The sequence below is a fragment of the Rattus rattus genome, chromosome 16, assembly GCF_011064425.1.
Source record: "Rattus rattus isolate New Zealand chromosome 16, Rrattus_CSIRO_v1, whole genome shotgun sequence".
NCBI classification, from domain to species: domain Eukaryota; kingdom Metazoa; phylum Chordata; class Mammalia; order Rodentia; family Muridae; genus Rattus; species Rattus rattus.
The window spans coordinates 25,977,990-26,004,156 of record NC_046169.1 but is presented as its reverse complement, the minus strand read 5'-3'; the positions used below and the strand labels follow the sequence as shown (position 1 = coordinate 26,004,156).

General features: G+C 43.1%; 1 protein-coding gene across 1 annotated transcript in view; it reads right to left on the bottom strand.

Moving 5' to 3' along the window:
* The window catches only part of LOC116885610 (transmembrane protein 132D-like), a 110,998-nt gene extending 86,378 nt beyond the window's left edge, over window positions 1-24,620 (bottom strand). The window contains exon 1 of the mRNA XM_032886911.1: window positions 24,441-24,620. Within this exon, the coding sequence (XP_032742802.1) occupies window positions 24,441-24,599 (159 nt within the window). The 5' untranslated portion in view covers window positions 24,600-24,620. The remainder of the gene's footprint in view (window positions 1-24,440) is intronic.
* Between the last annotated feature and the right edge of the window lie 1,547 nt (window positions 24,621-26,167).

Sequence of the window (26,167 nt, the reverse complement as noted above, 5' to 3'; positions counted from 1 at the left end):
AGGAGTTGCAGGTGGCTGTAAGTTGCCTGATGTGGGTGCTAGGACTCTTCAAGATCAACAAAGACTCTGACTCATCTCTCCATCCCACTCCCGTAGATTATAAAACGAATCAAATTATTTATATCTATGTGTTGGGGTTGGGATGCATGACCCACAGTGCACCTATAGATGTCAGAGGACAGCGTGAAGGAGTTGGTTCTCTCCTTCTACTGTGTGGGTTCTGAACTAGACTGAACTCCAGTTGTCTGGGTTGGCAACAAGTACCTGCTGAGCCATCCCAATGCCTCACCACCACCGAGGATGGGCTTTTCTAGAAAGACAAAGGTCATGAGTGCCAGCCTTACACTCAGGCTTAGGTCTAAAGTATAAAAATTTCCACTTATCTCCATGTCTTCTTTCTTTATTTTTTCAACACTGGGGATTGCACCCACATTCTTCCCACACAGGAGGTAACACCATCTCTCATGTTTGCTGCTGAAAGGTTGAGGATAAACTGAGATCTTGAATCGTGACTTGGAAAAGTGCCTGCTGTGTCCCACAAGGGGCTCCCAGGTATCCTTCCATAGGGCAGCACTCTGCTACTTTAGAGTCCCACTGTCAGATGGTCTGGAGGACCACGCCTCCTGATTCCAGCTCACGACTCACATGGTTTTGATATTGCTAAACTGAGAGTAGCATCTTTCCCATCTTTTCATCTGTTTGCGCATGTGTGCTGGTGCATGCATATGTGGCGGTCAGAGGTGTTTCCCCAATGTGCTCCACTTTACTTTTGGAGACTGAGTCTCAAGGAACCTGGAGCTCACTGATGAAGCCAGGCTACCCGCCTGTGAATATCAAGGATGTGCTGTCCCTGCCTCCCCAGCACTAGGATTTCATTCACGCCTGGCTTTTTATGTGGGTGCTGGGGAGCTGAATTCAGATCTTCATGCATATGTGGTATGCACTCTGCTAGGCTACTCTTTTCTGTCTTTTTAGATGGGGTCATAAAGTTCCCCGACAGCCAGGATCATTGCATTGAACAGTGGATACACAGCTATTCACATGGGTATTGGGGATCGCCAGCCTAGCCCCTTTCACCCGCATCCAAACAGAAAACCAGACAGATGCGAAACATTCCTCATCAGAAGAATTAACAAGCTGGAAAGAAGGTAAGCGGCAGGCCAAAGCAGAATGGAATTGATTCTGAAAACTAGGGTGATTGTGGGGGGGAAGACATGATTAGAAGTCATTAGGGTTTCGATTGAAGGAGATGTTTAGATCAGCCTGGTACGTGTTTGGTAAATCCCTTCTGATGGGAAGGTCACAGGTTACACATAAATACATTTCAGAGCATTAACTCCAGTCCGAGCGCAGTCTTCACCATTTAGTATCACCATCCCGACTCTAATTTAGCTGTTGACAGCCAGCTTTGCTGGATGGACGCATATATTTCACCTGTGGTCACATCACAGTGGCTGTGAGGGTTGAAGGTGGGAATGCTGTGCTATGGCTACAAACACTTGCTTTACTAATGAGGAGTGGCGGGAGAGCTCTTTCCTCACCATGTCTCCATTATCTCAATTTCTAAAGCATCTTTTCTGTAGGAAGTGGTTTACTATTTTTTTTAAATTCTTTTTCTTTTGAAGGTTTTGAGATCGTTAAGTGCTATCTTAGGGTTTCTGTGACTTTGAAGAGATGAGGAAGGAAACTCTTATAAAGGACAACATTTAATTAGGGCTGGTTTACAGGTTCACAGGTTCAGTCCATTATCATTAAGGCGGGAAACATGGCAGCATCCAGGCAGGGGGACTGTCTAGGGGGACTGGAGGACCTGAGATCTCCATGAAGATCTGTATCTTTGTTGAAAGAAAGCCAGGGGCAGACCGTCTTCCAGGCAGTTAGGAGGAGGGTCACAAAGCCCACCCCCACAGTGACATGCTTCCTTCAACAAGGCCACACCTACTCCAATAAGGCCACACCTCCTAACAGTGCCATTCCCTGGGCCAAGCATATTCAAACCATCTCAAGCACACAAAATGGCAAGTAATTGATTCCTTTACCTAAGGCTTTGTACAGTCACACACTTTGTTTTACTCTGGGGAATTTCCAGGCCATTGTCCAAACCTGCCTTTATTTGGGTAGCCAACGGCCTTAAACCCCCAGGAATCCATGGTATGCTACCAGTATCTCATTCTAGCTGGTTTGTGGTGATCATGTCCTGTTGGGTGAGATGAGCCCAGGACACCTGCCCTTGGACTAGTCAGGGGGTCTTTGGTTGTTAGTAATTATGAGTGCAGTTTGGCTTGTCATAATTTGATCGATGGGTCAGACTCTATCCCATGGCTGGAGTAGGGTTGTTCTTTAAGAGATGACCCAGCCATCAGTGGGGTGAAAATGCCTCTTAGACTAGGAAAGGAGTTTAAGCAATGGGAGAGTAGAATCCAGAGAACTTGACTGAGCATTTGGACACCCACCGCCACATGGAGCCTGGTTGCCTGTGGAGACATCACCTCATCCGTTGTGAGCTCAGCTCTCCACGTAAGTAAGTATATTGAGGCGCTCCTGCCTACAGACTTCTTACGGTGTGGCAGCAGCTGACACCTGAGGCCTGATGAATATGAAAGCGATGTCTTTAGGCTTGGGGCTGCAGCAGATGAGTAACCAGCTGGAAGGAAATAGGGAGCCTGGGAGAGGGAAGATGGGGAGCAGAAGTGGAAGAAGAGGGTGCTTCACACTGGTAGTGGTGAGAAGAAATAACTTGTAGGTCCATATCCAATGGTCTCCTCTTTAAAGGGACTAGGAATTGCCTTAAGGAGATGGGAGATGTGGTGGAGGGGGGAAGCCAAAGAGAGAAAGAGGGAGGGAATAGGGTGGAGATGACCAGGACACACTGAACATATGTAGGAACATTTTTTTTTAAAAAAATGATATACAACTAATTTTTTCTTAAGGAAAACTTCATAAATGACTCTGAAAGACTCTCCAGGGGTTCCTGGCTTGCCTTTCTATATTGAAGGCTGTGGAGCTTTTCAGAGTTAGAACCTGGAGGGTGAAGGTGTGTCTCTATGGGGTGAGTCTTGGAAAGTTAACCCTCCTGTGGCTCTGCCAGACACTCTCTACCTCCTGGTTCTCTCACTAGGTGAGGAGTTCCCTCCTCACACTCTAGATGGCCACCACTCATGCCCACAATGGTGGAATGAAACATTCATGAAACCCTAGACTGAAATAAACTCCTGTCTCTTAAGTTGACTTCTGTTAGATATTTTGCTACAGTAATGAATACAATGTCTTAGCCATTCAGTATAAATGACTTGTAAAAATACACAGTTGTTATTTTCCCTCAATTCTTGTAAACCGGAATGTTACCATCACCAACTTCCAAACAAAAGCTTAATACAAGTTTGCCCAAATGTTACTTAACTAGAATTTGCTTGCACTAAGATATCCAAACTCAGATTTCAGCCTCTCCTCGAAATTTTCAGTGTTCTTGGCACCTACCAATAAAATTACACTTACTGGAAAAATGTGTGTGAAAGGAAAAAACTTACAAAGGCCAACATGAGTTGGTAAATATGAGACTGATGTTTTGCCCTCAGAATGTGACACTGTTGGCAAATATATGTATGCATGTACTGGTTTCAAAATATTTTGAAACTGATTCTTACTCTTATTAGGAAACATTTTCATGTGTTTGGATCAACACATGGTTGCCAACACTATCACAGATGGAGGCACTTACTATTTCAACTTGAACCTGAGTGGCGTGTATACTGATACACTTTGTAGCCATTGACTGGTGAGCAGTGAGGGACAACTAGTGTGTGTTAAAAAGATCAAAGCTAGCCATCTTCCTTATTTGGGGCTGGTCTTCATGTACTCTATACTGCCTTCAAAGAGCCGATTTTCTTTCTTCTTTTCCTTTTAAAATAATGTGTATGAGTGTGTGTGTCTAAGTGTGAGTTGTCCCTAATTTTGAATTTGAGGGTTTTTTTTTAATTTTGGATATATTTCAAATGTTATTCCCTTTCCTGGTTTCCTGTCCAAAAGCACCCTATCCCACACCCTCCCCCTTCTATGAGGATGTGCCCCCTCCCCTACTACCCACCCCTTTGTACCTCCCCACTCTGACATTTCCCTACACTAGGGGGTTCAGCCTTGGCTTCTCCTTCCACTGGTGCCTAACAAGGTCATCCTCTGCTACATGTGCATCTGGAGCCATGGGTCTGTCCATGTGTACTCTTTGGGTAGTGGTTTAGTCCCTGGGAGCTCTGGTTGGTTTGAATAGTTGTTCTTAAGGGGTTGCAAGCCAGTTAAGCTCATTCAATCCTTTCTCTAACTCCTCCAATGGGAACCCCATTCTCAGTTCAATGGTTTGCTGCTGCATTTGCCTCTATATGTGCCATGCTCTGGCTAAGCCTCTCAGGAGACAGCTATACTAGGCTCCTGTCAGTATGCACTTCTTGGCTTCAGCAATATTGTTTAGGTTTGATGGCTGTATGTATAGGGGCTGGATCCTCAGGTGGGGGCAGGCTCTGAATGGCCATTCCTTCAGTCTTTGCTCCAAACTTTGTCTTCATATCTTCTCTTATGAATATTTTTGTTCCCCCTTTAAGAAGGAATGAAGCATCTGCAGTTTGGTCATCCTTCTTCTTGAGCTTCATGGGGTCAGTGGATTGTATCATGGATAATCCGAGCTTTTGGGCTAATACTTATCAGTGCATGCATACCATGTGTACATTTTCTTGTGATTGGGTTACTACACTCAGAATGGTATTTTCTAGTTCTATCCATTTGCCCATGAATTTCATGAAGTCATTGTTTTTGATAGTAGTACTCCATTGTGTAGATGTACCACATTTTCTGTATCCATTCCTCTGTTGAAGGGCATCTAGATTCTTTTCAACTTTTGGATATTATAAATAAGGCTGTTATAAACATAGTAGAGCATGTGTCCTTGTTACTTGTTGGAGTGTCTTTTGGCTATATGCCAAGAAGCGGTATAGCTGGGTCCTCAGGTAGTGCAATGTCCAATTTTCTGAGGAACCTCCAGACTGATTTCCAGAGTGGTTGTACCAGTTTGCAACCCCACCAACAATAGAGGAGTGTTCATCTTTCTCCACATTCTCACCAGCATGTGTTGTCACCTGAGTTTTTTATCTTAGTCATTCTGACTGGTATGAGGTGGAAATCTCAGGGTTGTTTTGATTTGCATTTCCCTGTTGACTAAGGATGTTGAACATTTCATTAGGTACTTCTCAGATATTCCTCAGCTGAGAATTCTTTGTTTAGTTCTGTACCCCATTTTTAACAGGGTTATTTGATTCTCTGGAATCTAACTTCTTGAGTTCTTTGTATATATTGGATATTAGCCCTCTATCAGGTATAGGATTGGTAAAGATCTTTTCCCAACCTGTTGGCTGCCATTTTGTCCTAATGACAGTGTCCTTTGCCTTACAGAAGTTTTGCAGTTTTATGAGGTCCCATTTGTTGATTCTTGACCTTTAAGCATAAGACATTGGTGTTCTGTTCAGGAAATTTTCCCCAGTGCCCCTGTGTTTGAGATTCTTCCCCACATTTTCTTCTATTAGTTTGAGTGTATCTGGTTTTACGTGGAGGTCCTTGATCCACTTGGACTTGAGCTTTGTACAGGGCAATAAGAACGAATTGATTTGCATTCTTCTACATGCTGACCTCCAATTGAACCAGCACCATTTGTTGAAAATGCTGTCTTTTTTCCACTGGATGGTTTTAGCTCCTTTGTCAAAGATCAAGTGACCATAGGTATGTGGGTTCATTTCTGAGTCTTCAATTCTATTCCACTGATCTACCTGCCTCTCTCTATACCAATACCATATAGTTTTTATCACTTTTGCTCTGTAATACAACTGGAGGTCAGGGATGGTGATTCCCCCAGAAGTTCTTTTATTGTTGAGGATAGTTTTTTCTATCCTGCATTTTTTTTTGTTATTCCAAATGAATTTGCAAATTCCTTTTCTAAATCTATGAAGAATTAAGTTGGAATTTTGATGGGGTTTGCAATTGAATCTTTAGATTGCTTTTGGCAAAATGACCATTTTTACTATATTAATCCTATATCAATCCATGAGCATGGGGAATCTTTCCATATTCTGAGATCTTCAATTTCTTTCTTCAGAGACTTGAAGTTCTTGCCATACAGATCTTTCACTTGCTTAGTTAGCGTCACACCGAGATACTTTATGTTATTTGTGACTATTGCGAAGGATGTCATTTCCCTAATTTCTTTCTCAGCCTGTTTATCCTTTGAGAAGAGGAAGGCTACTGATTTGTTTGAGTTAATTTTATACCAAGCCACTTGGCTGAAGTTGTTTTTCAGGCTTAGTAGTTCTCTGGTGGAACTTGAGTATACTATCATACCATCGGCAAATAGTGATATGACTTCTGCCTTTCCAATTTGTATTCCTTTGACCTCCTTTATTGTTTGATCACTCTGGCTAGGACTTCGAGTACTATATTGAATACATAGGGAGAGAGTATACATCCTTGTCTAGTCCCTGCTTTTAGTGGGATTGCTTCAAGTTTCTCTCTGTTTAGTTTGATGTTGGCTACTTGTTTGCTGTGTATTGTTTTTACTATGTTTAGGTATGGGCCTTGAATTCCTGATCTTTCCAAGACTTTTAACATGAAGGGGTTTTAAATTTTGTCAAATGATTTCTCAGCATCTAATGAGATGATCATGTGTTTTTCCCCCTTTGAGTTTGTTTACATAGTGGATTACATTGATGGATTTCCATATATTGAACCATCCCTGCATCCTTGGGATGAAGCCTACTTGATCATGATGGATGATCATTTTGATGTGTTCTTTGATTCGGTTTGTCAGAATTTATTGAGTATTTTGTGTCGATATTTTTAAGGGAAATTGATCTGAAGTTCTCTTTCTTTATTGGATCTTTGTGTGGTTTAGGCATAAGCATGATTGTGGCTTCAGAGAAGGACTTGGGTAATGTTCCTTCTATTTCTATTTTGTGGAATAGTTTGGAAATTATTGGTATTAGGTCTTCTATGAAGGTCTGATAGAATTCTCCACTAACCCATCTGGTCCTGGGCTTTATTTTTTTTTTCTGGTTGGGAGACTTTTAATAACTGCTCCTATTTCTTTAGGAGTTATGGGACTGTTATTTGGTTTACCTGATCCTGATTTAATTTTGGCACCTGGCATCTGTCTAGAAAGTTGTCCATTTCATCCAGATTTTCCAGTTTTGTTGAATATAAGCTTTTGTAGTAGGGTCTGATGATTTTTTGAATTTCCCCAGATTCTGTTGTTATGTCTCCCTTTTCATTTCTGATTTTGTTAATTTGGATAATGTCTCTGTGCCCTCTGGTTAGTCTCGCTAAGGGTTTATCTATCTTGTTGGTTTTCTCAAAGAACTAGCTCCTGGTTTTGTTGATTCTTTGTATATTTTTGTTTCTACTTCGTTGATTTCAGCCCCGAGTTTGATTATTTCCTGCCATCTACTCTTCTTTGGTGTATTTGATTATTTTTGTTCTAGAACTTTTAGGTGTGCTGTGAAGTTGCTAACGTATGATCTCTCTAGTTTCTTTTCGCAGGCACTCAGAGCTATGAGTTTTCCTCTTAGCACAGCTTTCATTGTGTTGCATAAGTTTGGGTATATTGTGCCTTCATTTTCATTAAATTCTAAAAAGTCTTTAATTTCTTTATTTTTTTCTTTGACCAAGTTATCATTGAATAGAGCATTGTTCAACTTCCAGGTGTATGTGGGCTTTCTGTCATTTTTGTTGTTATTAAAGACCAGCCTTAGTCTCTGGTGATCTGATAGGATGCATGGGATTATTTCAATCTTCTTGTATCTGTTGAAGCCTGTTTTGTGACCAATTATATGGTCAATTTTGGAGAAGGTACCATGAGGTACTTAGAAGAAGGTATATTCTTTTGTTTTAGGATGAAATGTCCTATAAATATCTGTTAAATCCATTTGGTTCATAATGTCTATTAGTTTCTCTATGTCCCTATTTAGTTTCTCTTTCTATGATCTATCCATTGATGAGGATGGGGTGTTGAAGTCTCCCACTATTATTGTGTGAGGTGCAATGTGTGCTTAGAGTTTTAGTAAGGTTTCTTTTATGAATGTAGGTACCCTTGCATTTGGAGCATAGATATTCAGGATTGAGAGTTCATCTTGGTGGATTTTTCCTTTGATGAATATGAAGTGTCCTTGCTTATCTTTTTTGATAACTTTTTGTTGAAAGTTGATTTTATTCAATATTAGAATGGCTACTCCAGCTTTTTTTCTTGGGACCATTTGCTTGGAAAATTGTTTTCCAGTCTTTTCCTCTGAGGTAGTATCTGTCTTTGTCTTTGAGGTGTGTTTCCTGTATGCATCAAAATGCTGGATCCTCTTTATCTATCCAGTCTGTTAGTCTATGTCTTTTTATTGGGGAATTGAGTACATTGATGTTAAGAGATATTAAGGAATAGTGATTGTTGTTTCCTTTTATTTTTGTTGTTAGAGGTGGAATTATGTTTTTGTGGCTATCTTCTTTTGGTTTTTTTGCAAGGAAATTACTTTCTTGCTTTTTCTAGGGTGTAATTTCGCTCCTCATGTTGGAGTTTTTCACCTATTATCCTTTGTAGGGCTGGATTGTGGAAAGATATTATGTAAATTTGGTTTTGTCATGGAATATCTTGGTTTCTCCATCTATGTTAACTGAGCATTTTGCTGGATATAGTAACCTGGGCTGGCATTTGTGTTCTCTTAGGGTCTGTATGACATTTGGCCAGATCTTCTGGATTTCATAGTCTGTGTTGAGAAGTCTGGTATAATTTTGATAGGTGTGCTTTTATATGTTACTCACCCTTTTATGCTTATTGCTTTTAATATTCTTTCTTTGTTTTGTGAGTTTGGTGCTTTGAATATTATGTGGCAGGAGGAATTTCCTTTTAGGTACTATCTATTTGGAGTTCTGTAGGCTTCTTGTATATTTATGGGCATCTCTTTCTTTAGGTTAGGGAAGTTTTCTTTTATAATTTTGTTGAAGGTATTTACTGGCCCTTTAAGTTGGGAATCTTCACTTTCTTCTATACTTATTATCCTTAGGTTTGATCTTCTCATTGTGTCCTAAATGTTTTGGGTTAAGGACTTTTTGCGTTTTACATTTTCTTTGACTGTTGTGTCAATGTTTTCTATGGTGTCGTCTAACCTTGAGATTCTCTCTTCTATCTCTTGAATTCTGTTGTTGATGCTTGTGTCTATGGCTCCTGATCTCTTTTCTATCTCCAGGGTTGTCTCTCTTTGTGATTTATTGTTCCTATTTCCATTTTTAGAACCTGGATGGTTTTGTTCAATTCACTTGTTTGGTTGTGTTTTCCTGTAATTCTTTAAGGGACTTTTGTGTTTCCTCTTTACGGGCTTCTACTTGTTTAACTGTGCTGTCCTCTATTTCTTTAAGGAAGTTATTTGTGTCCTTCTTAAAGTCCTCTATCATCATCATGAGATGTGATTTTTAAATCTAAACCTTGCTTTTTTGGTGTGTTTGAATATCCAGTGTTTGCTTTGGGGCTCTAATGATGCCAATTAGCCTTGGTTTCTGTTGTTTAGGTTCCTGTTCTTGCCTCTCGCCATCAGGTTGTCTCTGGCATTAGCTGGTCTTACTATCTCTGACAGTGGCTTGACCTTCCTGTAAGCCTGTGTGTCAGAACTCCTGTAGACCAGTTTTCTCCCAGCAGGATCTGGGTATAGAGAGCTGTGGGACAGGGTCAGCTCCAGGCACAGGCAGAAGCCGGAAGGGTCCTGTCTCAGACTGCTCCTGGGTTTGTGTGTCCTGAGGGCTCCACAGGTTACTCTTAGCAGAGGAGTTAGTCTTACCTCTGCTCTCAGGTGTGTCAGCCCTCCTGTTGACTGTCTTTCAGCTCTGGGCTCAGAAAGAGACTAGAAGGCTCCTATCCCTGACTAATCCTAGGTTCCTGTGTCCAGAGGGCTCTAGGTGTATTCCTCTTGGGTCAGGAATGTAAACAGAAGTAGTGGTCTCCCCTGAGTTCTCAGGATTGTCTGCACTTCTGAGAGTCCAGCTCTCTCCCCTACAGGACTTGGGTACAGGGAGGTGTGGGACTGGGTCAGCTCCAGAAGCAGGCAGTAACTGGAAGAATCCTGTCCCTCACTGCTCCTAGGTTCCTGTGTCCAGAGGGGAACTAGGTAGATTCCTCTTGAATTTGAGTTTAAGTATTACAATTTGAATGAGACATCACCTCCCTCTGCCCCAGGCTCAAGTATTTGAACACTAGGTGGTACCATTTGTGGAGGATTCACAAGGAGTGGAACCTTACTGGAGGAAGTACATCACTGGGGGCAGGAATTGAGGCTTCGTAGACTTACCCCACTTCCTGTTCTCTGTCCGCTTCCTGAGTGTGGATGTAATGTGACTAGCTAGCCTCCTGCCCCTGCCCCAAGCTTTCTCTTCCTGCTGCCATTCCTTCTACACTATGGACTCTGACTGCCCTGATGCAAACCCTTTCTCCATGAGGTTTCTTAGGTCAGGGTGTTTTACCACTGCAACAAGAATGTAACTCAGACAGGTGGTTTCTGTTGCAAAATACAGATTTCATAGAGATGAGATGGCAGTGGGCTTGGCAGGTAGAGGGAGCACCTCAAGTGCACACAGACTTTCCATGCAATGCACCTGTTCTGAAAATGACCTCATCTTCTGGTGTTGGCTGCCAAGATCCTGGGCACTGGGGATGGGTATATATTTACATAGTATCTTATTCATTGGCTCTTAGCAATTGATACCTAGAAATTACAGCCTATCCCTTGGTATCTGTAGAGTGGGGCTTTGGGTACTCCAAGGAACTCTCACAGATACTCAAATCCCTTCTATAAATAGGTGCAATGTTTGCACCTAGCTTGTGCATACATACCCTCTGAGAATTTCTTCCCTGCTTATTTATGATACCCACTTGAAACCATCCTCCTGGTCCCCCGAGGCACAGAGAAACAGAGGAGGGAGAAGACTTTCTATTTTTTCCTTTCTCTGTCTTGAGTTTCTCTCTCCCCATTAAGCTTCTCTTCATTGGTTATTACAACACCAAAAAGGGACCATGGGTCCACACTAATTAGTGACAAACCCCAAGCAACAGCTATTCCTGTGCTTGTGGACAGAAACAGGACACCCAACTCCTGCACCAGAAGGACTGCCTGGATACATGAGGACCCATAGAATAGAGAAAGGCAATTATAGTGAAGCATATTCAAACCCCCAAAGAAAAACCAAGACCCCTTAGAGACAGAATCTTCCCAGCTCTGGGGGTTCTTGGGGAGCCAATAAACATTTATGCCTTTGGATGAGATGTTTTCTCTGCCTTTAACTTTTTATCTGATGACCAGGCAGCCAGTATCATGCTGCACAACAGGTGCTGTGTGAACAGTAGTTATCCATCAATGTGTGGGGGGCACAACTCCACAGAGTGTTTGAATTCTGCTGCACACATGCTATGCTTTAGTCTGTCTGTATTCCATACACATGTAATGCTTTCCCCCAGAACATTGGATCACAGACATCAGGCTATATCTGCAGATGGAGAACACTGTAGTCATTCACACTAGCACCTGAGTCTATTTGTAGGTCTCTTTTCTCCAATCACTATTGACTCTTCTGGCATAAGATCTTTACCACTTGTAGTCTGAGTCTGATCCTGCCCAGTGGCTACCACCAGAGTGGAAAATGAAGTTAGACAAGGAACCAGGGGTACCAAGGCAGTTAGGATGGCTAAATGGCATATGTGAAGAGCCTTCTGAGGGCTTTGGATGGGTAGATGGGGGGTCTTCAAGGGAGTGTTGTATCAGGGTTTGAACATCAACAAGCTTGAGGCTGAGCTGTCAAATTTCAGGTCAACAGAGATTTGGGAAAAAGAGGCGAAGCATACAACATTTGCCCTGATTTTCTGAGTGCTATGAAAATTCTCTGTGGCTGAAATTGATGGCAAAGCCACCCACGGTCATTGCTGTTAAGTGCTTTTACTCAAAATAGCATTGGTTGATTTTCTTTTTCTAGTTTCAAAAAAACTTTCATTTTTTCCCCCTTTTCATTTTTATTTTGAGACAGGGCATCAACTCTGTGGCCCTGGCTGGCCTGGGACTCATTATGTAGACTAGGCTGGCCTCAAACTGCATCTGCCTTCCTAATACGTGGATTAAAGGTGTGCACTACCAGAGATGTTACTTTTTATTGAAAATATTTATTTTATTTATTCATTTGTATTTGTGGGAATGCATACTGTGGCCATGTATAGAGGTCAGAAGACAACTTTTGGGAGTGCATTTTCTCCTCTTATCATGTGAATTCCAGGGATCAAACTCTAGTCATCCAACTTGGCTATAATCTCCCTTACCTTCTAAGCCATCTGGCTAGTCCCTGTTTCTTACATTATAACGAAACCTTCATTCAAGGAGGACAAGTGTCACAGAATCACACAAGGTCTTTTTCAGCCTCTAAAGGAGAAACTCAAGTATAGATAAGATAGGGCCATGTCCACATTAGCTCAGAGATTGGTGTGTTGGCACCAGAAGCTGGGTGGTAAGTCACACTACCATAAGAATGGCTTTGGAATTTTAAGTTATTATAAAAAATAATCACAAGCAGCAAAATGTTTTGTGACATGTGGACATTATATAGATTTACATTTTTGGTACACATAAATAGCTTTACTGAAACTCAGACCCACCCACTTTCTTCCAGGTTTAAGGCAGCTTTGGGGCTCACAGGTGAAGGTTAGGTTGCTGTGATGGAGACAGTATGACATGCAAGATGAAAATATCTACTACCTACTGCTTCCCAGAGTACATTCACCAACTGCCATAGCTGCTTACTGAAAACAGAAAGTATACCCTGTTTACAACTCAGAAAAGAATGGAAACATACAAGGCTCAGGAAGTAAGTGAAATAAGACTTACAAGGCATAGCTCCCAAGGTTACACACATAGTTACAGTTGCTAGGGAGGAATGGCAGACTGGCCCAGCTACCTCCAGGTCAGGTTGTGAGCGTCTCATGGATGGAGGCTTCATATATTGATGCCTCTATTGACCTGATTTTTGTTATGCAATTATCTTTGAGTCATCCGTGCTCCAGTGAATAACGCTTCACCCCCTCCCCTGTAAATAAGCCCAATAAACTATCACTTCACTACCTTGGACTTGGGTAGAATCTTTACTTTGGTTTGTAATCAGTATCTTCTTTGGGGGCAAGTGGACATTCTTGTGTCTCCCCTTAAAACATCCTGCAATACCAACTCTATTCTACTTGAGCCAAACTTATTTTTACAGAGCATTTTCTTAATATTTTAGTTTTGTTTTTAACCAAAAGAGTATTATGAGTCATGTGTCAGAATGTATACATGAGTGCAGGTGCTTGCAGAGGCCAAAGGTGTTGGATCCTCTGGGGTTGGAGTTATAGATGGCTGTGAGTCACTTGATGTGGGTGCCGAATACTTACTGGACATATGTCCTCTGTAAGAGCAGCAAGTGCTCTTAACTGCTGAGCCATCTCTCCAGCCTCCCCAGTAAACATTTATGCAAGAAATAAAACAGGCTTTACATAATTACTCTGAAATTAGTACCATAGCACAAACTATGCCACAACCCACGATGCACATACTTAAAAATCAATATATGCTTTTAACTGAATTGTAAAACAAATAATTTATAGGAAAATTGCACCTATCCAAATGCATACATTAGGGGCAGAAATTATTCTATAGCTGTGCCTTTAGAGCTCTGCGCCACAATGGGATGTGCATTTCGGGAGACGGCTGGACATTTGGGTGGGAGTCACAAGCACCATAGCTGATATTACTGCTTAATTGAAAGAGTCCCCTGGCAATAGCTGACGATCTTGACAGAGCTCATAGCTATGGTGATAAATGATGGTCACCACCATAAGGCCTTCTCTCTGTCTCCATATTGTGCTGGTTAGTTTTGGTCAACCTGACACAACTTAGGATCATCTGTGAAGAGGTACCTGTGATGGATAAAATGTCTCCTTCAAGTGGCCTATGGTCATGTCTATTGGGAGCATTTTCCTGTTTGATGAGGGAGGGTCCAGCCCACTGTGGGTGGTGTCATCCCCGAGTAAGAGATCCTATAAGCAAGCACATTGAGCAAACCATGGAAAGCAAGCCAATAAACAGTGTTCCTTCGCAGCCTCTGCTTCAGCTCCTGCCTTGGCTTTCTTCACTGAATGGACCGTGTATAAGGCAAATGAACCTTTTCCTTCCCACATGGCGTTTTGTTAGGATGTTTATCGCAGAAACAGAAAACAAGCTACAATACTTACCAAGACCTTCTGTCTGACAAGACGCTAATGAGCAACAAGACTTTCTGGTACAAATCCAGAGGTGTAGCACAGGGCAGGAAGACCAACACTAGACTCACTGTGGAGAAGGAATCCACTACTGTCTCACCTTCTGCATCTCCCAATCCAAACTTCAGAGATACCCAGTCTAATCTGGTAGCAACCGACACAACTATTCAGATTTAAGTTAATTTAAGTTCATTGTTCAGCTCCACCCTTTTATCATTCAGCACCTGATGTCACCAGACATTGCTGTGGCTGCCATATTGTATGGATAAAGCTTCTGACCACTGATATTGTTATACCAAAAAGACCATTATATTTTTACTGTCCAATCTAGACTCACGGTTGATCTTTGAATCAAACATCTTATCCATTCTCTAAGCAAGATCCAGTATCTCTACATAGGAAACCCATCCTGAGCCATTCCGTGTGACATCAACATCACCATTGTCATCCTTGTCTTAGCTGCTGTGTTTTCTATGGACAAAGTAGTGTTTCTGTTTCAACCACTGGCTGCCCCTCTCCAAATTATATTCTCATGATGGCCTTCAGAGTGATATTTCAAAAATGGATTCTTAGCATCTGATAGATGGTTTAGTGAGCAAAAATGCTTGCTGTGCAGGAAGAAGGATTGGTTGTTGGGGTCCCCAGTGCCCACATAAAAAGCCAGGCATGGCTGTAGGTCTCCATAACCTCACCATCAATCCCGATGCCCTGTGAGCACACTGGCCATCCAGTCTAAGGGAAACAGGTGGGGTGGTGGCTCCATGAAGGACTTCCTCAAGGTCATAATGTGTAAAGTGAGAGAAACGACGCTGGTACACACCACTCACATACATGCATCTCTCTCTCTCTCTCTCTCTCTCTCTCTCTCTCTCACACACACACACACACACACACACACACACACACACACACACACACACAAACAAACACAGGTCAGATTCAAGCATCTAGAACCAAAAGCCCTGCTCCATGTACGAAAGTTCATAAGGCTATATATCCCCTATTCAACTCTTGCCATCTCTGACCTCAAATCCTGGCACTGTCTCTCCTGTCCCCCCTGTTCACCATCTCAGCTACATCAGACTTATGCCATTCAAAACACTCCAACTGGCCATTGTTGGGCCATGGTCTCTACTTTTCTTCTTCATGGGCATCTAGTGCTCCTTGTGTCTTTGTGAAGTTATCACCTGAGCAACTTGGCTCTTCTTCACAATGTACTGCTGGGTTTCCTCTGTAGCATATGTTGGTTCTGAAAACGCCTCGCTCAATTATTCATGACTTACTTACCACCTGCTTCTGCTGTGTAGCATGAGTGTTCTTCTATATCTTTAAGGCCAAAACCAGTGCCTGGCACGCAATGGCGACCTTTGCTATTGTAGTGTCTATGAAATGAGTCACATCATGAGCGGTTGTTCACAGAGACCAACTGGTTATACAACGGCTGGGGCTTAATAACTGCATGGCAGCCAGAAATAGCAACAGCCCTCCTGCATTCATTTAGGATGATGTACCCATAAAGGCACTGTGGTTCCGAAACCACCTTACTGCTAGTCACCTCTGGAGAGGCGAGTTCATTAAGTAAGGAGCACCAGAGGCAGCTCAGGGGGTGATAAGAAGAAAGCTCTGGCCCTGAGCATTACAAAGAATTCATTTTCGAACGGCTTCTCTGACTCCAGTATGGTTTCTCAGTTTCCTGTGGTATGCGTGCTTCTCTGAATTCGTGTTCCCCAAGATCACCTTGAACAGTGCATTTATCAATACCCCCTTGAACTAATCAACATCTTCCCCTTGTACAGATCAACATCTCCCCCGCTGCCACCAACATCTTCCCCTTGCCCAAACCAATCCCCCCATGTACTGACCAATACCCACCACTGCATCTGTGAATCATCTCTGATTGTGCTGGTAGACACCCTGACTCTACTGAACAACACCCTCTTGCACAAACCAACACTTACCCCTTGCATTTACCATTACCTCTCCTTGTACCCACCAAGACCGTTTGTGCACCAACCAACACCCCCTTGTACTGACTGACATCCCCACATCAATCAACACACTTTCCTTGCCCTGATTAATATTCCTCCTGGCAGTAATCAACATTCCCTTTCTTACCTTGATCTACACCTTCAACTCTGTTCTTACTATGGGTGAAGCATAGTGGGTTGGTCATGAGCCTGGATTTTGGACTCTATTCTAGGATCTGACTTGGCCTTATGCCTTAATTGTGGATCTTGAGAACAGATTTGCAGTATCTATGGAGTCCATGGAGTCTGCATTTCCTCTAGAGGTGCGAGGGTCAAGTGTTGATTTGTGCAAGAGGGTGTTGGTCAATACACTGGAGTGTTGACCAGGAAAAAGGGAGGTTACTGATAGATGCAGGGGTGGTTATTGATCTGTGCAAAGGGATATTGATCTGTACAAGGGGAAGATGTTGGTTATAGCAGGGAGAATGTTAATCTGTATAAGGGGAGGGTGTTAGTTCAAGGGGTGGGTGTTGGTAAGCACATTGTTTGTGGGGATCTTGGGAAATATGTCCCCTTCCATGTGGGAAATGTGGACAAGAGCAGTGCCCAAAGCTGTGAGCCATGATGGAAGTTTGTTCCAGAGAATATAAGGCCTCACCTGGTACTCAAGCAGCAGTTAAGTGCGGCACTAATTAGCCAGTCCTGTTTGGGGAACAGCGGTCATGCAGCAAACATAAAAAGAAATAAGGCACCTCAGAGCAGCCGGTTTCCTCGAGGGCCACGGCGGCATCTTAATTTGCACTTGGTTGCAGAAGAATGAAATTGAACGTGTCGGCATGCTTTGCCTGGTGCCTGGATTTTCAAATAGTCTGAGTGAAACAACGGAGGGGCGCTGGCGTGTTAATTAACAGGCTGACATGGGAAAAGAATAACCAGAGAAAGTCAAACAGAAAGAGCCAAGAAGCCGCTTTTATGCCTCGAATGAAAGGAATTCTCATTATTGGAGCCAGGGGAGGAGCTTCCTTCTATAATCTAGGGCTCTTCCCCAAGTTCTGATCTCAGCAGGGTATTGCTATGGCTTGCTACTTACACTAATTTTGGAACTCCTGAGAGATGATGACTGAGCTCCAAAGGATGACTGTGTTTGATCTAGAGACTGTCCACAGATGTACGTATATGATGGGCCATGGGACTTACATGTCCTTTAGGTATCCATGTGGGTAGATGTTGGGTGTCTATGTGGGTACACATTGGGTGTAGAGATAAGAGAAGACCCTGTACTGAAGGCCATAGGAATCCTGGGGGTAAAGAGACAGAAAGAGAGGTGGCCTGTCCAGGGGTTCTCAACCTTCCATATGCTGTGACCCTTTAACAGAGTCCCTCATGGTGTGGTGACCCCAATCATAAAATTCTTTTCATTGCTACTTCATAACTGTAATTTTGCTACTGTCATGACTCATAATGTAAATGTCTTTTTTCCGATGGTCTTAGGGAACCCCTTAGAAAGAGTTGCTCAACCCCCAAAAGGGTCATGAGGTTGAGAACTACTGTACTAGGCAGTCACTTCTGTGGATTCTGATGGTAAAGAGAGGGTCAGTTGATATAGTATTGGCTTCACTTAAGGACACAAACGTAATAGATTGAATGATAGTTTTAAAATACATTTCCTGAAAAGTTTATAAGTTAAAATTTCATGGTCCTGAAAGTGTGAGGAGGTTTTGTTCACTTGTCCCATAGATGAGAATTTCAGAGTGTTAAGGAGACACATGTTAGAGAATATGGTGACTTTCTTATAGCCCAAGAATCATCCATACAAGGAAAAAAAAACCTTTGTCCTTCTGGAAGCTGTAGGGACAGCTCAGCAGTTCAGAGCACTGGCTGCTCTTCTTAAGGACCTAGATTCAGTTCCCAGCACCCACACAGAGGCTCATGATCCTCTGTTCTAGGGGATCAGATGCCCTCTGCTGGCCTCTGTGGTTACTATGACAGTGTACATGTGCATACATATACACACACAGACACATACTCATATACTATAAATATATTATATTAAATATTAACATAATAGAAAATGTTATGTGTAAATATATTACATATTTTTATATATAATTAATGCATTCTATAAACAAATATATATATATAATTTAGTTATACAAATATTTATATATTATAAATATATGTAACAATATATAAAATATTTATATATTAGATAGATAGATAGACAGACAGACAGATATAGTCTATCTATATATCTTTAAAAACCCTTAGCATTTATCCTTCAGCCAAGTTCATGGCTGGACAGAGGTCCTTGGTGCCTACTTATGTGCTTTGTGGAACTCACTGCCCCTACTCTTTCGTTCCTTCTGATGAGAAAAAGGCATTTAGATAGGAAATACAGTGTGGAGAAGCCATGCATCACCCTGGAGCTATGCACCATAGAGGGGCCTTCCATCTCTTCCAGGAAATGCAAACAGCATATTTAGGCAAGATTTTCAGAGAACTAAAGGACAGAGGACCAGGAAGCTCCATCAAAGTGATGCTTAGGCCCTAAAGCATCTCAGGTTCGCCTGCTGCAGACCGTGGAATCGGATCAGCAGAAGCCAGGGCTCTCTTGCCACCCTTCGATCTCAAGACTATGTCAGCGTCCATTGAGAGTCTCTTAAGTGTAAACATCAAGGAAGACCTTGCAATGAGGTGGCATGGCAGGTGGCATGGCAGGCGGCATGGCAGGCGGGCTGTGGAGCAAGGAATCCTGCAGGTAGCATACTTGGGAAAGTCAGAGCCTGTTGCCAAGCTGTGCTTCACAAAGGGAGGGTACCTGTCCCTCTTGGTTCCTTGTTCTGAAACTCCATGAAGTCCATAAGCTCTGGAACGCCGCTTCCCCCTGAATCTTCAAGGTTGAGGGTCATATCTGTACCGTCATATCACCACAACAACCATGAGACATCACCACACCAAACCTACAGCCCTCTTCTGCTTATTGTCAGGGATGATGGACTCTCTGTTCTGACTTCTCTCTGGTTGAGTTTTATCTCAAATCACAGATTGATAAATCTCAGTATTAAAACTTTAGAGGTGGGGCTAAGACAGAAGTAAATCAGGAACCCAGTTAATCAATAGATGCAAGGTACTTGTTCTTCCCAAATTATTCTCGTACCGACAGTAACACCCACAATGGCAGCCCTCAAGATGGCCTCTCCCAAATGAGTGGAACATTGCATTTTGAAGAGCACTTATTGGGGTTGGGGATTTAGATCGGCGGTAGAGCGCTTGCCAAGGAAGCGCAAGGCCCTGGGTTCGGTCCCCAGCTCCGAAAAAAAAAAAAAAAAAAAAAAAAAAAAAGAGCACTTATTAATGAGTTTTTAATGAGTCGCTGTCATGGCACCTCCAGCGTGGAAACGCATGCCAGTGTCTCTGCTGCTGGAATAAGCTCAGATTTCGTTTAATCTGAAGCTCAGGAGGCAACCATGAGATGTTGCCACACTCTCGCTGTGCGCCACAGAGGGTCCCCCAGCTCTCCTGAGAAATGCAAACAGCGCGCCTCATGCCAGACCCTGCCGTGTGGTCATCAGACACTTAACAGAAAGATGTGTGTTTATTGAGATTTTCTCTAAGAATTTCACTTCACCTTCAATACAGCAAAGCGTGATGTTTTTGAACATTAGACTCAGATATTCATGATTGGATTAAAGGGATTCAAAAGCTTTCAAAGCCCTGGACATGTGGGAGACTTTGTTTCAGCTTAAAGATTTTCTGGAGGTGCAATTACAGAGCCACTTAGAGGCCGGGGTGTGACCTTTGCCCTACATGGATCTCTAAGCTTTCATGCTGTCACAGTAGCACCTGCATTCGGCACCATCTTGTTTTATGTCTTTTTTTCTCTCTTCTTCTCTGGATGTGCTGTGTTGGGCATTGTATTATTCACGGGCTTTATAAGAACAAATAAAGCAGGTGTGTGTTTTCCTCTTAGAATTCATTAGGAGAAGATGAAAGATTTCAATTATGGAGAAGTTCTATAGATTGGCCACATTAAAAATTAAACAAGGGCTAGGAGTATAGCTCAGCTTTAGAGCACCTGCCTAGAATCCAACAGTGAGGGGCTAGGGCTGGGGCTCAGTGGTAGAGCCCCTGCCTAGAGTCCCCCCAGGGAGGGGCTGGGGGCGTGGCTCAGTGGTAGAGCCCCTGCCTAGAATCCCCCAGGGAGGGGCAGGGGGCGTGGCTCAGTGGTAGAGCAGAATCCCCCAGGGAGGGGCTGGGGGCATGGCTCAGTGGTAGAGCACCTGACTAGAATCCACCATGGAGGGGCTGGGGCGTGGTTCAGTGGTAGAGCCCCTGCCTAGAATCCTCCAGGGAGGGGCTGGGGCATGGTTCAGTGGTAGAGCATCTTCCTAGACTCCCCCAGTGAGGGACTGGGGTGTGGCTCAGACACTGAGTACATGCTTAGCACATACAAGGCCTTGGGTTCCAGCCCAGAGTTATATGTAAAATCCCCTGCACCATCCCCTAATGTGTGAAATTAGGAGGCAAAGAGCAAATTGGGGAAGAATCCATGTGACACATGAACCAAAAGATTGATAGACTAATACACAGAAGGAGAGAGAGGATATGTCCTCTGTGTCTGTTAAACTAGAATGTAGGAATAGCTAGTGTCAGCCAGCCCTATACTTGAAATGCAATTTCTCCACTTTGTACAATTATTTAGCTTTAGAAAAAATAAGAAGTTGAATTTTCTGTAGGACAATAAAATGGGCAAAGGACAAATATTTTATTATGAAATAAAAAAAATGTTACCCAAGTAAGACACATTAAGGAAACACTGAGATAAGATGTTTGCTTAATAAATTGTCTATTTTTTAAAAATTAATATTCTCTGTTGGCAAAGTTGCAGGAAAGTGGGTATCTTTACACACAGCAGGTAGAATTGTAAATTAGTTAAAACTTCCCGAAGGCAATTCTACAGACATTACAAAAATGTATTACAAAATTACATATCCTCTGACTCACATCGTTGAATTAAAATTTATTTCTAAAAGTTTACCTCAAGGGATCGATGAGAGATACGTGCAAAGATTTCTATATCAAAACGCAAGCCATAATATATTTTATAATAGAAAACACCTTTGTATTGTTATAGAGTTATGTTAGGGATTTTTAAACACATGGTTTATGGCTGTCTTTCTCCCATTCCTATGTCTAATGCAGAATAATGTCTGAACACCTATCAGGAGCATGTATTTCAGCTCTCTGCTTTTTTGCCACTGGGACATCTCTCACCTGCATGATCAGGTCAGGGACAGCCTTAGGCATTCCGTATACCCTTCATAGTTATGCCCGCCTGCACAGGCAGACGTCTTCTGAGAAGGAACTTCACACTCCTTAGCTTCCCTTGCCACAAAGCCAAGTTCTTGGTTTAGAAGATGGATATAAGGTGTTATACTTAGTAAAAGATCCATCTGGCCCTGTCCCTCAGTGTTCTGGATGCAAGGTAGACGTGATTTTTGTAGAATTAAAGATAGCTGAGTCCCTGATAGGTATTGGGGACTGAACTCCAGTTCTCTGTAGGAGTGGTATGCACTGCTAATATGTTCAGGGTCATTCAGCCACTGGATGGAACATCCAAGCCACTGAGACAAACTCTAGGCTGGGCACACAACGATAGTAAATAGAACAGACACCAAACCTAGCAGACCAGTGTGACAAGATCTTTTGTAGAGCAAAGAACAGACCCCACTCTTGTGTTTCCCCTCGTCCCAAGTTATTTCTATAACATGCAGCCAAAATGCTTCCGAAGAAATAAGTAAGCCCATGCAACTCCCCACGGACCTCAGTGCAATGGTTTCTCACAGCATCAGACTCCCAACTTGTCTAGTTCCCTTCTGGCATACAGTCCTCTAACTTCAAACTGTCATCCTTGTCCAGAGAGCTGTTTTCTCTACCAGATACCCCTCAGTGAACATACAAATTAGCAGACGTGAGGCCATTTCATAATGGTAACACTCCCCAAGTAAAGGATTATTTTATCAAGTAACAAATTTGGACAGCAAAATGCCCCCAGATATGAGATGGGGGTTGGGGGGAGTCAGAGCTCAGAACTCACTCTTGAACCCAGAGATGGCCTCTTAGAGAGACTGCTGGGGACTCACTCAAACCCACTGTATTTGAATCTAGTTAATGCAATCTAGTTAGTTCAAGGATCAAAGATGGTTGCCTGCTGCCTGGCCTTTCAGATTGAGAAGTACAGGGATGTGAACAACCCCTTTCCTTAAGAACATCCAGCACTGCTGTGGACTATTCTTTGTATCCTGCTGTTGGTAACAGAATAACCATAACAGTAGCTAGTGCTTATTATATGTCTGCAAGAGGCTGAAGTTCTTGTAAGGACCCATGAGTTACTTATTTAATTATTTGGCTTGAGTTTTGTTGGGCTGGGAATTGAAACCAGCCCTGGCACATGGCAGGCAAGCACTCCACCATGAGCTCCAGCCTCAGAGCCAGTGATCATTTTGTTCTCAAAACTAGCTACTGGATATGATTTTCATCTACCCTCAAAGGAAGAAGTACTTGAGGACTACATAATGTACATTTGTATGATGCACTGGTTAGTTTAGTTTAGTTTTGGGTTTTTGCCAACTTTATTCACGCTAGATTCTATGAGAAGAGGGAAACTCTGTTGAAAAGACGCCACCATCAGATTGGCCCGTGGGAATGTCTGAGTGAAGGGCAAGTTTCTGGTTTCTCTCTTTGGAGACTCAGTTGTGTCATGTGATGTTTTCCTGGAAGCTGTTGAGGCAGACCCCTGAGAGGACGTTTTGCTGTGGAAGACACTTGAGAGGGCATGCGGTGTTTGGAACGAGCATAAGTAGAACCTAACGGATGCTCTTGCATTGGTTCGCCTTGCAATGCTTTACTGGTCTTCGCTATTCTTTGCGTATCGAGACTTTGTAGAGAGTAACTTGCCCAAGAACGTCTCATGGTATTCTGGCTGATTCTTGCTGCTTCCATGGACATGTGCAAACTTGACAGAGCTTCACAGATCCTTCTGGTTTGAGCAGCTACTGTTAATTCATGGTTGGTGTTTGCCAATTGAACTGGACTGCCACTACTAACTCGTGCTCTATGTGTTAGTCTGGACTGCTGATATCCTGACAGCAAAGATGGGAATCGCCCCAAAGGATGACAGGTCCATATCCCCTTTGTCCTATTAACCATCTTTTGCTCTTATCTTTGGTCAGTGGTCTAGAAGGGAGGTTGAAGTGTTTAAGAACACTTATTAAAGTAGGTTTTGAAAAATCTTAGCCTATATCTGAGAGGCATTTTCTTGATTAATGACTGATATGAGAGAGTATAGGCCATCATGGGTGACGCCATCCCTGGGCAGGTGGTCCTAAATAATATATAAAAGCAGGTTGAGCGAGCCATGAGGAGCAAGTGAGTGCGCAGTGTTCCTCCATGGTCTCTGCCTCAGTTCCTGCCTTGAGTTCCTGCCCTAAATCCCTGAAGGTTCAGCTGTAAGCTATAATTAAAATAATCCCAACCCCCCCAAGTTGTCTTTGGTTCTGATGTTCATTACAACAGAAGAAGGCAAACTAGGACACATGACTTGGAACTGAGTCGTGTCTTCTTGCATTACAGGGAGGAGGCTAATACCAGAGGAGAACAGCAGACTCTCGGCACCCCGATGAGTATGTCCCCAAGCCCTGTTACTCTCTTACGGAGAGGACTCTTTGCAGGGAATACTCCACCACCTCTCAAGACCTGTTCTCTTTGTTCCTTGTGAAAGTGTCAAATCACTGAGCTGTTAATGAACAAAGTCCAGATTTCCTTGCATCTCAGTTCGAGCACATAAACAATTACACCAAGCCCTCTGCACAACTGCGTATGTTTGAATTCCTTAGGAGATTTGCATTATACCATCCATAATGTTCATTTAAAGAGAAGCTCATAACTACTACCTGGACTACATTTTAAAAATGCTATTTAAAGAATATTACTCAGAACATATAGAGGTGGCTACTGGCAATGGGCCTCATAGTCCCACTTTTGTCCGCACTTTAGTGTTTGATGATCGACATCCTTGACCCCCTGAGCTTGGATCATAGCACAGAACCTACCCATTCCCAGTTCTGCATGTGTTCTCTTACCATGGCTAGTGGTATGACTCCAATCAAGTCCTTCTGGCTCACGTAGATCTTGGACACCCCCAGGTCAGACGTGATCTCTCCTGGGTATTCAACCTGCCATGTGACTAGCTGTGTGGTGGGCGGGTCACTGGGCGCTTCGACCTCGATGTCAATCTTCATGACTTCGTAGGAGGCATCATCCACACTGTGAAATAGGGATGAAGAGAAACAGAAGTGAATGACTGAGGTGCAGAACTCACTCGTGTCGGAGTGGATTTTCACCGGCACCTTGTATGCCCAAGCCCTGAGTGAATTAAGGACCAACCACCATCCACAAGCTTACTAGCCTTCGCCAGGGCTCTCACATCATTATTTAAGGGTAGCTTCTTCTTATGAGCTATTCAGCTTCCCTAGGATAATAGCTGCATTCTCCAAACACTCTCTAACCCATGTCCCACCAAGTATGGCTCTCTCTCTGGTTTCCAGAAACATCTACACTGGCTATGGCTATGTTGGTCTTATTTAAAAACCACAGCCCATTCAGTCAGATGCACAGAATTTTAAGGATGCTGGGGCCTTATATGTTCCACTGATGGTAAGGCAGCATTGCAGGGATACAAAAGGCATGCAAGAGTGTGGGCTTAGGGGTCAGCCCACTGCTGATAAACATGGAGAATTCATCAGATATCATCTGTAGACAGGTGTGGTTATAACCAATGCTAGTTACTAAACATCCCCATTCCCATAGGCATAGCTCCGGAAATGGATCCAGGGTAGATGACCAGAACTGTTTTGTCAGCCCTTAGCTCCTCTCATTAACTGGCTAGTTCTGTCTCCTCAGAGTTTCTTTTTACTACAATGTCTGCTCTTCTGTGTGACAAGTGAGAGAGAAAATGGTTTCGTGTCAGCCTTTCTTGAGGATGAAATGAAAGGAGTGTAGGTGAGAACTCAGATGGGTTGCCTGAGAGGGGCTCTTAAGGCATCGTTAGTGAGCAGATATGTCTCTAGCGGCCCACGTTTTACATCTTCACAGAAGTAAGTGTCTTTGAACACTGTCATTTATTATTATCAGCTTTTTCATAGAGGACTGGCTTATGGAAACACATCAATTACACCATCCAACATGCAGTCTCTCACGAGGAGCTCTCAGGGAGAGCCGCTGTCAACAAACAAGGTTAAGATGGCTAATTAGAGATCATGAGATTGGGTGGACAAAAGCCAAGATAAAAGCCACCCACACAGAGTAAGAGGAGGAGTCATGGATAACGGAAACAAAGAAGGAAAAAGGCATCCCCACCACACATCCCTCTTTGCATGCCAAGGTGCTATTGCTGGCCTGAGTCCTGTTCAGAGTCAGTTCAAGGACACTGGATACCAGCTATCACTAGAGCCTAACAGTTTGGATGCTGGAAGCTCAAATCACAAGCTGATTTCAATGTATCGGAGGGGGTAGACAAAGCACAGTCAACGGAGGAGTCCGAACCACGGAGATCTGAAGTGCACAACTCACTCCCACCACTGCCTGGATAGAAAGGGACCAGGATTGGTGGATGTGTAAGCCAAACTCAGTGCAGGGTCCCAATGGGCACTGGAGATGCTTAACATCATGCAGAGGTGACATCAGCAGAGGGATACTTCAGTGGTTTCCTCTCAACACCCTCCACCTTCCCTAACACCCATCCATCCCCATCACTGGTAAAGTCTTACCAGAGCATGGGAAGTTTGTAGGGGAAGCCATAGCATGGAAT